Source organism: Mycetomoellerius zeteki, unplaced genomic scaffold (assembly GCF_001594055.1).
Source record: "Mycetomoellerius zeteki isolate Tzet28-1 unplaced genomic scaffold, Tzet1.0 scaffold113, whole genome shotgun sequence".
In the NCBI taxonomy this organism is placed as follows: Eukaryota; Metazoa; Arthropoda; class Insecta; order Hymenoptera; family Formicidae; genus Mycetomoellerius; species Mycetomoellerius zeteki.
In genome coordinates, this window is record NW_017256051.1 from 1,105,611 (window position 1) to 1,121,068 (window position 15,458).

The 15,458-nt window shown below is 31.0% G+C and overlaps 2 protein-coding genes across 2 annotated transcripts in view; both read right to left on the bottom strand.

Annotated features, from left to right (window-relative positions):
- The window catches only part of LOC108727954 (glycine receptor subunit alpha-2), a 15,985-nt gene extending 9,369 nt beyond the window's left edge, over window positions 1–6,616 (bottom strand). The window contains exon 1 of the mRNA XM_018456278.1: window positions 6,297–6,616. Within this exon, the coding sequence (XP_018311780.1) occupies window positions 6,297–6,373 (77 nt within the window). The 5' untranslated portion in view covers window positions 6,374–6,616. The remainder of the gene's footprint in view (window positions 1–6,296) is intronic.
- A 740-nt stretch (window positions 6,617–7,356) lies between these two features.
- Window positions 7,357–14,812, bottom strand: LOC108727289 (transducin beta-like protein 3). The gene is made up of 15 exons (XM_018455351.1): window positions 14,675–14,812; window positions 14,516–14,567; window positions 14,160–14,367; window positions 13,895–14,069; window positions 13,301–13,471; window positions 13,021–13,196; window positions 12,685–12,884; window positions 12,418–12,621; window positions 11,999–12,188; window positions 11,019–11,140; window positions 10,535–10,693; window positions 10,286–10,451; window positions 9,408–9,632; window positions 8,879–9,006; window positions 7,357–7,554 (listed from the first exon to the last, which is right to left on the bottom strand). Exons 1-15 carry the CDS (start codon window positions 14,698–14,700, stop codon window positions 7,357–7,359), a joined length of 2,400 nt encoding a protein of 799 aa, XP_018310853.1. The 5' UTR covers window positions 14,701–14,812.
- Window positions 14,813–15,458: the final 646 nt, after the last annotated feature.

Consider the following 15,458-nt stretch of genomic DNA (forward strand, 5'->3'; position numbering starts at 1 on the left):
CATTTTAAATGGCATTTTAAATGCAAAAACCCAGCCCTGCATATACATACTTATCCTGCTAGGCCCTTTAAATTTAGAGTCATATTATTACATGCATTTTTTTATAGATTCCTCAGCTAACGCTCAATATTCCTGAAATATTCGTAAAATGTTCCTAAAATCCTAAAATCCAAAAATATTCTGACATATTCTAAAATATTTATCGAATATAAAAGCAACATTCAAACAAGGAATGGAAGTTACTTTTTTTGGTAACAGTCTGGTAACGGTATTACTTTTTTTGGTAACTATAACGGTAACGTACTTACGTTTTTTTTTTGTTATGGTAATGAATTTTACCGATTACTTTTTATGTTTATGTGCCCCGCCGAGCGACGACGATGGCGATGACGATGATGACGCTGGGCGATGATGACGTTATGTTTTAAAAAATTTACAAAAAGCAGTGAAATCTCTAAAAAACAATTCTTTAAAAAAAAGTATGTGCTAAGTTTTTTCTTCACTATAATCCAGTTGATCACTTTCAATCTATCTTATATGTCTTGTGTTGAAATACTTGACTAATTTATTTCGTGTCCATTTTTATTAAAAGGAATGTAATATTCGATATCTTTTTTATGCACTTGGCGTATATTTTTTCTTTCTTAAAGAGATTTTTTTTAGAGTGAGTCCTTTTCGATCCCAATGCATTTTTATTTATTTAGGAATTGGACACTTCTCATTGTCAGATCAAAATTGTATTGAATGTGAAAAAAAAAGATATATAAAAGATAATTGTCTTTTCCTTTAGAATTTCTTTTTTGTATAGCTGTATAATTTGACGCTGATAGAAAAAGAGTGCGGTTTTATAAAACTTAAATGCAATAGAGACAATTTATAACAACGTACGTCACACAGCTGACACGCCTAGCTTTGAAAAAGCGGCTCAAATTAATATTCTAGACCTCGTTTCTTTGCGCGTGTTGTCTCCAAGGTATGTATAATCATTATCTCTTTGTATCGATGTGAATGACGCATCTACAAAGATGACACCGGGAATACAAATAATCGTGTACTGAAACTAATTCTTCTACCATTATTGATGGCATATATCTTCCGTGACAATTAAAAGTTCATACTTTTATCATGAGTTAATTAATTCAAAATATAATTTTCAGGTGTCGGAAGATGTCGACTGTCCAATTTTGCGAAACAATTGTTAGAGAAAAATATTTATGTAACGATCCATATAAAACGAGTAGCTATTATATCTTGCGAAAAGTAATTTGATGCTCTATCGAACACATGAACTTCATTTATAAAAAAAATCCACAAAGGAGCGCCGCCGACTGTATTAAGTTCTTATCTTGTAGCATCTGTATGCTACTTGAATTTACAACGTTGCATAGTTGTTAGTATAAGATATCGCCGTATTTACATATTCTCATGGAATTGTGTGTACCAATTAACATCAAGATTAAGCTTCTATGACGTATTATATGATGACATGCAAAACAGAAGACTGTTTTACACAATATAAATATTTCTATAATTACCCGTCCAGATAACACAGAGTCTAAAATCGGGACATAAGATGTCTTTATAAGACTTCTTTTAGATGGTTCTCGCAAAAATATCTTTATAAAACATCTTTTAAACGTTTTTAAGACGATCCTAAAGTCTACCGATTAGTAATCTTTTACCGACCAAACGCAATAATTTTTGTGTAACAATTACTTTTATTTTTTTTTACAATTTTTAAAATTCTTTTCCAACATACGTGTCTGTGAGGTAGAGTTTTATACTTATACCAAGAATGGAAAACATTTAATTTTGATTAAATTGAGATCTTCTTAGTCCAATATGGCGTCCAGAGCTTTCAACATTGTGACAATATTTGCTTCATACTCTAGTAGCATAATTCATCGGCGTAACATTGGCCCAACATATCCCCAATGTATGCCAACGTTTAACCAATGTTTCACCAATGCATTACAAAAGCTTTGCAATCTATACTTACAAAATTCACAGACTAGTAATTATTATATGAAGAAACAACGAGAATTAGACTTAGAATTAGATTTAGACACTTGATCGCTACAAAATTATTATACAAAAATTTATGCGTATGTGTGTGTGCGATATTGATATAGTAGTATATAATGATGTGTCAATGACACGAACTAATTGATCAATGTTGATAGTACGGACTTTTTAAATTTCAAATTTAAAATGGGATTTTGCGTCTACTTCAATTCCATAAAAGCACTTTTTATTCCGTTCAGTAAATTAGGAGATTTTTATACGGTTGCAATATATCGATAATTTCAACACTTCAGCATTCCCTTATGCTGATCCTACAATTATGAGTCAGTAGTCTTAAGTCTTAGTCCGGATCTACAATAGGTGTTTCAAGCGTCAAGCCGTAAAAAATTGACCAATTACAGTCGAGTGCGAGGAGAATAATTGACTATGATTCGTCCATTTTTTATGGCTTAAGGCTTAAAAACCTATTGTAGATCCGGGCTAAGACGTCTTATGTCTCCACTTTAGACTTTGTGTCATCTAAGATTGTCTAAGTGTCGATTTTGAACTTTGTATCTGGCTAGTTCAAAAAAGAAAGTTATGTAATAAGGTTAACAATTAATGTAACGCAGCTTGTAGTTATTTTCCAATGAATTAACTTTTAACTTCAACTAGTTATTTTAAACATATTTTTTTCGAAATTAAAAATTTTTTTACTCTCTAAGAAAACTACAATATTATTTTTTTGTATAAAATTTTGAACATTAGACAATGAGTTTCCATGTCAATCATGACTGTCGTTAGACCGAAATCAGACTACGCATTGAAGATTGAGATTGAGAATTGAAAGATTGAAATTTGACCAATCATAACAATAGGAGCTAAAATTCTTTCGTCCTCATTGGTCAAATTTCAATCTTCAATCTCAATCTTTAATGCATAGTCTGATTACGGCCTTACGGTTATCTGACTTTGTTATTTTGAATAGAAAGAAACACACAAAGATTTCTCTAGCAATGGTGATAATTTAAAAGAAAAATTAAATGAGAAAAATTTTGAAATAATATTGAAATTTTATTTTCCTATTAAAAATTAATAATTATTTATAACAATTATTTGTATATGTATTCTACATTATGCGTAATTATAATTATTTTTATATTATTGGGTATAGAAATAAGTTTCCGCCCATTGTAGAGAGATGTGAGTAGCACTGCTTGTGTTTGATAAAACAGCAATACATGTTTTTGAAAGTGTGTGTTCAAACTTTTGAGCCCAATAGTTGGCATTTGTTCGAAGCGTAAACAAGAGTAACTTTTTTTGCGTTGAAAATGTCGGAATTTATTCCAAAAATGCAACATTTGCGGGAAGTTTTACTCCATTATTTCATTTTAAAGAAAAGTGCTGCGGAAACGCATCGTTTGCTCGTAGATATTTACGGTGAACATGCTTTATCGAATATTACTTGTAAAGAATGGTTTCAGCGATTCAACAATGATGATTTCGACGTGCGTGACAAAGAACGCGAAGGTGCACCGAAAAAATTTGAAGATGCAGAATTGCAAGCATTACTCGAAAAAGATCCATGATCGTTCGACGAGTTGTCAAAAGAATTAAATGCTGATAGATCCACTGTTGGAAAACGTCTACACGCAATGGGAATGGTGTAAAAAGAAGGAAATTGGGTGCTATACAAATTGAAAGAGAGACGTTTGGTCACGTGCGAGATGTTGCTTCAACGACAACAAAGAAAGGGTTTTCTGCATCGTATCGTGACTGGCGATGAAAAATGGATCTACTACGATAATCTTAAACGCCCGAAAGCATGGGTGATGCCAGGTGAACCAGGTCCATCAAACCGGAATACGCCAAAACGGAATATCCATCTGCTTCGAAGATTTATATGTTGTGCATCTGGTGGGATCAAAGGGATGTTGTACATTATGAGCTGCTGAAACCGTCCGAAACCATCACTGGCGATCGTTATCGACTACAACTGATACGTTTGAACTAAGCTTTGAAAGAAAAACGACCGGAAGATTGAGACAATAGGCACGACAAACTGATTCTACTACATGACGAAGCTAGACCACACGTTGCAAAACCGGTCAAAAAATACTTGGAAGGAGTGAAGTGGGAAATTCTGCCCCATCCGCCGTATTCACCGGACATTGCTCCTTCAGATTTCCATTTGTTCCATGCAGTCGGCTCTTTCTGGAGAGCGATTCAATTCTTATGAAGGTATCAAAAAATAGCTTGATGAATGGATCGCTTCAAAAGAACTAGAGATCTTTCCTTTTTCCTTCGAGGAATCCGTTTATTACCGGAAAGATGTGAGAAAGTTATCGCTTCCGACGAAGCATACTTTGAATAAACTCACTTTGTATTGTTTTATTTAAATAAATATATCTTTTTCATTTAAAAAGGGCAGAAACTTATTCCTATGCCCAATATCATTATAAACAATTTTGAAAAATATTTTTTCTACTTTCAAAATTATATTTCTTCACTATTCCATATAAACTTATTTTATAAGTAAAATATTAAATTTATAGTATGTTTTATATGTTGCAGTTATTGTTTATTTTAATTGTTAATTTTAATCGTTACAAAAAAAAATTATAAAAATTATAATAATAATTATTTTAATTCTGTGTTAAACAAGATTTCTTTTAAATAAAACTTTCAATTTAACTTAACTTTTGACTTAGCCTTTAGTTTGGTAACTTTTAACGTATAGCGCTACAGTTATTAGTTTCTAAAGATTGTCAAATAAGCGGGTAAAATCGACGAATAGATATTAGAAGGCAATTTTAAAATATTTTTAAGTGTTCTTTATGAAATATTTTAAAGATGAACTCTCTTAAAAATTTCTTGTCTTATGCGTCTATTTTAGACGCATTTTATTTATGGGGTAACTAAAAAAAGTTGCAAACATTCCAAAATGATTCATAAATTTTAAACTCAGTTTTTTATCAAGAATAACACTGTATGATTCGTGGGCGCTTTTTGAGATATATCCTGTGTACATGTAAACATATATTTTGCATTCTGTGTTTCTTAATATGTCTCCTTTTTGTTCGAATTTTTACTCAATGGTTTTATTTATAACGCTAAATGATAATTGAGATATCAAAATAAGCAAATCAATATTTAAGCATATAAGTTGATAATCAAACGTATGTGTGCGTGTGCGCGCGCGCGCGTGTACGTGTGCGGCACCCGCATGCGCGCACGATAGAGCGAAAATTAAATTTGAATACTGTTATTTGAACAGGTGTGAATTGGATTGAATGCTCATTTATCATACATATTTACATGAAAATAAAGCATGAAACTGATGACTCGTGAGCGTACGAAAACGAACAATTAATAGTCTGCTATTTAAAAAACGTGGCTTTTGTTAAAGTCTGTCATTTTTGGCTCGTTGCTAGAAAAAGCAATCGACTATTTTTGCACCGTATAAAGAAACAGACTTTTCGCTTTTCAGTATAATTTACGGTATTACTTCAATTCGTTAACTGGTCGATCGATTGCATTTACGAGAAGGTCAAATGTTATGCACTGATAATTGTTTGAAAGCAGCTATAAAATTTTGCAAGGTTAAGAACAATATTCAAGCGAATTTTATCTCTCGATACCGCGTTTCCTTACATCGGATGCACAAACGTATACGCCCAGCTTACGTAAAAAGATATATTATTTGCAAGCGAGAAACAAGGATAAAGATCGAACATGTTAGCACTAACACATTTCCATTTTTTCTTTGTTTTGATGCGGTATTTCAACGTGAAAGGATAACGACAAAAGCAACGACACGCGCGGTTTTACGAAATTTATGGAAATATACATCTCATAAAAACCATCAATGTTTGATGTTGAGAAAACCGCTCTGCCTTGTTTCTCAAGATATAAATGAGTTTTAAATATTCATTAAAATTTTGTTAAACTATAAACTGAAAATTTAAATAAACAGATTTTTTTTAAATAGATAAAGTATCTTGTAAACATTTTTATATTCAAATCTAAATTATATATAATACTGGGATATGTGTATTTTATATAATATAATATGTTTTATTATATTATATATATATATAAAATAATTTTATAAGATATCGAGTTTTATATATATATATATGTATCTATATAGTCCTTGTCTTTTCTTGTCTGTAAGAAATTGTGTGTTATTACGAATCACGCGCTTCTCTTTTGTGATTGTGCTAGTTTTATATATTTCTTTATCCTTTCTTTTTTCCATCCCGTTAGTAATAAAATTAATTGTAGCTTACACTTTGCTTGCATCCGTGAGTACTCCTAATAGATAAACGAGGAGTACTAGAACGAAGACTTTTTCTCCGAGAATCATTCTCGAGTACTCCCTTTTCTGTCACTTAACAGCACCACTAATAGATTCCGACTGATCTTTCCTTGTAATCCGTTAGTGCGGTCGGGCGAGCAAATTTACTGAAAACCAGATAGTCAGACCAAAGCTCGCTCCCACTCTCATGGTGCTCCTTCAGACCTGCTTGAACTCATACATGCACATACACACACGTAATACATATATATATATATATATGTATATTCTCGTATAGCAACCTATGACATCGATGCACACATTTTCATTATATGTCTAAGACTTATAATGTAGATTCTCGCGCTTATCCATAATCGTATAATTTACACATAATCGTCTAACATGCACGCAATTCAATGCGTGATTCTAATATCAGATATCGTGGCTTGACTAACTTCTCGGAATTCTTCATGTATAATCATTTATTCGCATTATGAAAAGATGCTAAAAAATTCTATATAATAGTCCATGATTCATATACTGTGTGATGAAATTTCTCTCTTATCTCTGTGAACATCTTGTGAACTTGTAAGTTTTATTGCTGCATGATTGCGCATAGATATATTCTCATACCATTCATCTAGTATTATCATATTATTGCACGACTTAATTACTGCAAAACGAGATCTGTTAAAAAATTTAATATTTAATGTAAAACAGATAATGATTTAGTATATATATTCTAGAGAATATATCTGGATGCGCAATCACACACAAAAACACACACACAAGGCGACATAAGATGTGACAAGCTATTATCTCTGAAAATATTGTGAAATAAAAAATATGTTCAGACAAAAATTGTGTCACTTCGAGGGCGACATGAGAAACACTTTACGTGGGTCACCCTAATTATATTATTCGTATACGATATAAAAAAGTCAAAAATACAAAAAACAGAATTTATACAACTTACATATCATATTAATAGAATTTGTACACTTACATATTATATATACGTAATATATGTATACATCATTTATATGTATGACTTATTTAGTATTAATTGATATAATATCAGGTTTCATACGATTAAAGGTGTATGTTAATAGATATAGATCTTGCAAAAGTTTTGTCAACCTTTTAAAATGTCTCTCGGTATAAGGCATCATAACTTCTAGAGTAGAAGATAAATTTGGTGTCTGCAGCTCCTGCGTTCCGATCTCTGTTATTAAGGCATTTATAATTACCTAGAAATAATAAAAAGATTAAAAGATAAAGAGTATTTAGAGATATTTGCACGCATGAAACAAATTTTCTTTAATAGAGCGCAAATTTTGTTAACATTAAAAAAAATGTAAATCAAAATTATTAAATTCTTATTATACAGGGTATCTCTAACATTTGTTTGCATCTTTTGTATTTCCGAAACAGTTGAAAATATGGAAAAATATCGGAGCATGTGTTCTTTTTTTTTTTTTCTAAAACAACAGTTACTTAATTTTAATTATCAATAATCAAAAGGATAAATAGAAAAATAGTCTTGGTGGTCTAAAGGCTTAGGACGCTCGCACGGAATGCAAGAGATCCGGGTTCGACACCCGGCCGAGGCATTATTTTTCGCAATAAGTTTTTACAGTTTTTAAGTTGGGAATTTTGGGGGGATTATTAATATTTTCAGATTTGATTGCGTTGAAAGTCCGACAACCATATCGGCACGCAATTATAATTTCTGAAATTAATTCATTTAAATGAATTTACAATAGTTCAACATCTTAACGTTCTGACCGTTATGGCGCTTCTTAATTTAAAGCATTATAAATAGAAAAAGTTTCTTTAGAGAACTTGGAACTCCTCAAATGGAACTAAATCTAAAAAACAAAAATAGAGCTCGATATCCTAATAAACAAGAATGGATTGAACGGAATAAAATGTACTTAAATTTTCAGAAATGTGCATTCGCGAATGTTAAAATGAATCTTTTTCAATCCGAATGCATTTTATTCATTTATAGAATATAGCATGAAGCACATTTCTATGCTTTTCAATCTAAAAATAATATCAACTTTTTCGTGCCTCGTAAATATTTCTCAATTTAAGATTATGAAAAGAAAATGCAATTTTTCAATCCAATTAAATCCTGTTGAATCCAATTTAATCCAATTAAATAAAAAAATTTTTGTTATTCAAAATACGCATTCGGATAGATAAAATTTCAATCTATTAATCTGATAAATTTTAATCTATTAATTTTAATCTTTTAATCTGATTTAATTATATTTTAGTTTAATTTGTTCTTTATCTTTTTCTAATTCTTACAACTAGAAAATGATAAAAAGTAATTTAAACTGATTCCTATGCCATTAAAAATTTTCGAATTGTTGCCTGTCCATCTCTTTTACAAGCTACGAAAAATTTGATAAAAAAAAATTAACTTCTCAAAATAAACATGTCTCAATATTTTCCTATATTTTCAGTTTGGAAAATATACAAGATGTAAACATATTTTAGAGATGTATAATTATCAAAACTATTCAATTTATAAACAGTAAATTATTAAACTTTATATTATACTTGAGCAGCAAGCGAGTTTCGGCTGTTCATGTTCCATGTAACTGCACACTTGAGTAACGTTTCCTTGTGAATTGGTTTTAATTCCTTTATTATTTCTGTAAACTCGTTGTTTGTCTTCTTCGATATAGCTGTTACAAAAAAATCTTATAATAATCTTACAAAATAGTTGGACACACATATGTGTATGTGTATTTATATGCACGTATGCATGCAGATACACATATCGATATAACATAACGAATTCGTAAACATGCACTCTGTACTGATGCTGCTCCAACGCAGTGTGAGTGCAGAACCACTTTGGTGCTATACCAAACTGCACTGTCAGAATTCAGAAACATCGGTGCAACATTTCTTGAACTCATTTAGTTCGTTCGGTTGGTCCAAATATAAATTCAGCACTACACTGGGTCATTTTTGTCATTTGTCGAATACGACAATCTGAATACACTGATACAGTGCGTACAAACCGAAAAAGTTTACAATGGCACTGAAAAAGTTTACAATAAGATCAATGCGAAATAACTACCTTCTATGATCTTGAGCACTTGTAATGGTCGCTCTAGTTTTAGAGCCAATTTTAATGCAGCCTGCAGTTCTTCAGCTTTGAGTAAATTGGCCAACCTTTGCTCTTCGAGCACAAGTTGTGCTTTTTCCGACGCGGCTTGCGCTTTTCTTTCTTCAGTCACGTCTCTCCAAATAACCAGTAATGAATCGCTACCTCCACTGATAATATGTTTCTGATCCTTTGTAACTACATGGACAATATACTAAACGTTAAAAACGTATATCATATACAGCGAATGGACAAAATAATATAAACAGTTAGAAAATATACTTGTTTTATTAATAAGAGATCTATCATTTATTTTTAATACAAATTCTCACTCCTTGTTGGAATAGTCATGCAATGCTTGAATTGAAGTCATTAATAAAATGTTATTATATTATTCTTTTAATAAAACATCTTTCAATTGCTTACACAGAGTAGAGCACCTAACTTGCACACTTCAAAAAACTTACAATACTTATTACACGCGTTCTACGACAAATTGTTATATACAAAAGTTGTATGACTTCAAGGGAGTTATTACATGGTGTAAAAGTGGAAATATTTCAAAGATTTCAAGGTCAACTTCGTTTTTGTAAATGAAATGTTATATTTTTTTCTGTGTCAGATGTTAGAAACTAAACCGTTTGAAATAAATGGTCATAAGAAGTTTTCGTCTTGAATTTGTGTGAAAAATCACTTCTTAAAATCTTTTAGTATACTAGTGTAACAAGTATGACACCCTGGATAACAAGTAAATTTCACATTTTGTTTCCTGCATGTATTTATAACAATATATATTTTCAAATATATATTTCAAATATATATTTTCATGCATAAGGATTAAACAGGCTCACCTGCGAGCGTCCAAACGTGACTTTCGTGTTGGTTCAAAGTTGATATGCATTCGGACGTTTTGATATTCCACAATTTCAGAAGACCATCTCCACCCGATGTAATTAATTGCATACCGCGTGATAAAAATTCTCCTCTTAAGACAGAAGATTCGTGTCCTTCAAACGTCTGTGACAAGAACAAAAATAATTAAATTAAAATTAGATTTAAGAGTATTAAAAAAGAAAACAATTTATTTTTTTTTTAGATACCTTTAGACAATTGAGCTCTGATAAAGACCACAGTTTCATAGTACAGTCAGCGGATGTTGTTAAGAGTACTTGATCAATCGGTGAAAATCGAACACACCATACGCTTCTTCGGTGACCATGAAGCACACCAAGTAATTGTAAATTCTCAGCAGACCATAACTACAGATAATCATTATATTATAATTCTTATAAGCTAACATTTTAGAGTTATTCATGCACATGCGTAAGGTAAATTTGATCAATGCAGTCACTGAGAGAAAATTTTTTGGTATCTGTAATTATAATTATATGTCACTATAGTTACGATTATTACTGCTATGTTAGTAATAATAATTATAGCCAAACTGGTTGCCAACTGTATATATATTTATTAAAACTTACATATAGTAATTATTACTAACATTATAACAATAATAATCATAATCATAGTAATATGTAATTATAGTTATAAGTACCAAAAATTTTTCTCTCAATGATGATATACCTTAGCAGTTTTATCTTGTGACGCTGTAGCAATCAATTTGTCATTTGGTGAGATGGTTACACAATTTATATCTTTTTGATGCGCTAATATTGTATGTCTTACATTTAATGACAAATCTTGATCTGCAAGCAACAAAAATTACATATATCCACATGCAATCTATATACATATATATGTGTATGTATGGATCGCATAAAATTAAAAATATTCGAAAGTTGAAAATAAAAGTCACCCTAGTATAATGTATACATAATGGGTGCATTCAGTATTACAACCGCTTCAGTATTACAAGAGCTCACTGAGCGCTCAGTAAGCGGTCGTGGTACTGAATGCACCCATTATATACTAGGGCAACTTTTATTTTCGATTTTCGAATATTTTTGTAACATTCCTCAGAATGGTTCCAATTTAAAAAAAAAATCTATGTATAAAACTGCAACTCGATCGGATAAGAGGAAAACATCTTAAGCATCTTAAGGTATTACTTAAGACGATCTCAAAATAAGAATGAAATATGAATATCGCCCTTTAGCTTAACAGTTATAAGAACAGCTGCAAATAAGACTGTAAGTTCTATAATAATAAATAATCTATATAAAAACGTGTTAACTCATAAAATTAAGATAATTAAAAAAAATAAAATAAAATGTTTATATATGACAAAATAAAATATTCTCATTTTTTCTCAAAAACAAATTATTTGTTAAACTTAATTACGGTATTTTACGGCAACAAATTCTATTATTTTTTCTTATTTTTCTAGAAAACTACTTAAAATTTTCCAAAATAATTCTTTAAGATTAAAAATCAAGTACACACGCACGCACACACGCACGCACCCTGATACTGTTTTAAAATTATCCCATATCCTGAATTAAAAGGCTATATTAATTAATTCGAATGTAATCAAATGAAACGAGATTCTATATTACTCATTCCATATATTCGATTTTATTTAAGAAATCATACTTTTTACTTACTATGTGACTCGAGATTGTTGGGTAACTCCCATAGTTTTAGACATGAATCTTGAGCAACAGTAGTGAAGAATTTAGGTAATGTTTGAAATATGGCAATAGAACTGATCGATGCTGTATGCCTAATGGCATGTCCAATGCAAGACATCCTCATTGTGTCTTTATCCAGTAGCCATACGCGGACACTATTATCCTACAAATAATAATTTTATATATAACATAATATCAATTTCCTATATTATTATACAGGGAGTCCCATTTTAATTTATCCAGGCATATCCTATGTATGCCTCAGTTTATAAGAAATTAATTCAAGTTGAAGATTGTAAGTAAAATAAGTATAAAATGAATTGTAATCTGTTTTGAAAACAATAAACTGATGTAATGCATTATTATTACATATTATTAAAAGATATAAATACCTTGGCTGAAGAAAGAAGCAGATTTACATTTGCCAAAGTCGTAGCGAGGGCCAAAATGCTGTTAGTATGACCGCACAATAGTTGACAATTCATAGAGGCAATTTCATAAAGTTTTATATCACAACTATTAGTCGCGAGTGCGATATGACTGTCATTATCTCCAAGATACGCAACATCTAGAATTTCATCGCTGTAGCCTACCAACTTTTATAATTTAAAATTAGTATCTATATAATTTTATAGACTTTTATATAAAATATATCAAACCTGTTTTTTGCATTCGAATAACTCCATTGAATGAATAATTATGTTGTGATCAACAGATACTACTGCAAAAATATTAGAGATGCTATTGTAAAGTAAGTGCGTAATTGATAAGCCTCCTTCTTCCTTAGCTGGTGGTACTAAAGGATCATCTTGCACATAAATTTGCTTGCCCGTTTTCATCTCCCAGATTTTAACGACACCTAGAGAACATTCATATTAATCCTAAATGCACATTAGAAATGTATAGTAAAAGTCACAAAAACCATCGTGTGCATTAAGAGTTAAATTATACTACTTTCGTGTAGAGCATAAATCATATTATGGTTATTACTGTACCTTTTTCGCCAGCCGAAGCAACATATATACCATCGCTTTTACGTAATGTAATAAATACTGGAAGACATTTCGCAGATATCATAAAAGTTTCCTCAATTCCTTCGTATACTGGTAAAACACGTATTGATGTCCCAGTGGATATATCCCACAAGATCAGTACTCTGTCTCTTCCCGAACTGTGCACATACGTATTATATTACATTCACATTCTATTTATCTATACTGTATTTTATATTTATATACTTATAGTGTATTTTATATTTCATAATTTCTTTATTACCTAACTAAATAATTTCCATTTTCGTGAAAACTAAGAGATGTTACTTTACTAAAATGTCCAGAGAGAATAACTTTTTCCTGTCCAGTAGTAATATCCCAACCATAAATTTTTGTGTTATCACCAGCTCCAAAGAGAAGTGATTTTTCACTGTTGGAATAAAATTCCAACACGCTAAATGAAAATAAAGATATCAATAATAACTCAGAGCAATATTTTAAACTATAATAATCTATTTTAAGACAAATACAAATAGAAATGTACGAACTACTTAAATACAGACTAAATCAAGTAAAATCAATTAAATCACTATGATCTTTCTTCACTTATAATCACTTATAATCCAAACTATTCGAAAATTTTGAATTCAAAAGATTCGAATACATATACTGACAATCTTATAACATTACTTCCAATCAATATAAAGTAAAATAATAATATAGTACGGCCAATTATTAAAGTAAAAGATGTTGTTTTATCAGAGATATGTATATTTTTTTAAATGTACTATTATGAATATATTTCTGAAAATCTGAATTAATTTCAATCCATTTCAATTCATTCTTGTTTACTGGAATACTATATATATATAATTACCTGACTACTCCCTGTATTCCTTTGAAATTATGTGTACATGCATGATGTTGTAAATTCCATAATCTGACAGATCCATCACTTCCACCAGATGCCATTAAAACACTATTATTCGAAAGAGTTATTTGCATTACAGGTCCTTTGTGAATTGATTTCCATAATTTCATTAACTTATTAGCTATAACAAGCATAAATAAAAAAAGAATATATAAAAGTATTGCAGATAAGAATATAGAAAACAATAAAAAATTAGAATTCAATCAATTACCTTTCCAATCCCATAATTTGAACAGTCCACTCTTGTGATGAGTGATTATGCCTGTATCTTCATTACAAAGTGCAAAACAATTGATTGTATCCTCTAGTTGATCAGCCTCTGTTACGCACAATGAGGATATCACAGAGCCTTTATTCATAGACAGTATGGACACAGTGCCTCCTTTCTGACAAAATAAGTATTCTGCATCTGCACTCCACTGCAATAAAAGGACAGATTATAAATAGGATTAAAGAATTAAGATTTCCAACCACTGACTCTTTGCAGAATTAGCTTTAAATTATAACTACCAACTCCCATTGTAGAATCAAAATAACAAATAAATTCTTTAATCTATAAAAACCTACTTGTATATTGCCGCCAGTATAAAAAGCTCCATGCTTGCACTCCACCTCAAATCTGTAAGTATAACATGGGAGTAATTATCTCACAATTGTCAAAAAGAGAAGCTTAAAAAATAATTTATTGTATGTACTTATGACGCATCCGAATAAAATATTACTTACGCTTCCTTAAGGTTAGCTTTACTCATCTTTCATTACCCAAAAAAATTAACTCAGTTTTTAATCAAATTAGTTTTCAATTAAAGTAAGACATTTGTATCAATTTATTGAATAGATCAGGAGTAAAAGTCGTATCACAATGCTGAGAGTACGCAACTGATATATAAAAAATTATAAAGCGAGACCGCGCGGTTCTCAAATTCACTCAAAACAACTAACAACGTGCAACACACGTGCAAAAACATTGGGCGCGTTCAAGTTGACAAAGCGGCTAGCCTGCTCACCGAGCAAATGAACGTAATTGGTTATTACTTATAGATCCAACCAATCATATTCAATCGCTCGATAAGCATGCCTAGCCGCTTTGCAGTCTTGAACTCGCCCAGTCTGTCGTAGTTACAGACTTCTCTCTGCTTCTATCAAAGGGAATCAAGCAGAGAGAAATAACATACTCGAAATTCCCTAGTATACTAGCTGCACCATGAATCATGGGGCGAGTTCAAGACGGCAAAGCGGCTAGGCATGCTTACCGAGCGATTAAATATGATTGGTTGAATCTATAAGTAACAACCAATTACGTTCATTTGCTCGGCGAGCAGGCTAGCCACTTTGTCAACTTGAACGCGCCCATGGATAGAGTGAAGCGGGGAGCACAGACTCTTGCATAACACATAACACGTAATGCATAAGAAAATGTACCAATCAAAGCTCTCCGTTTCCTTTCTTTCCATGAAATAAAGAATTCTGATTGATTGAATTTCTTATGCATTACATGTTATGCGTTATG

What these genes read in the sequence shown, in the direction of transcription:
- LOC108727289 (XM_018455351.1), bottom strand. Translation starts at nt 14,700, where the DNA reads ATGAGTAAAGCTAACCTTAAGGAAGC. An exon ending in ATACTGGCGGCAATATACAA is followed by an intron (nt 14,368 to 14,515) that starts GTAGGTTTTTAT and finishes CTTTTATTGCAG; the next exon opens with TGGAGTGCAGATGCAGAATA. An exon ending in CAGAGCTCAATTGTCTAAAG is followed by an intron (nt 10,452 to 10,534) that starts GTATCTAAAAAA and finishes TTCTTGTCACAG; the next exon opens with ACGTTTGAAGGACACGAATC.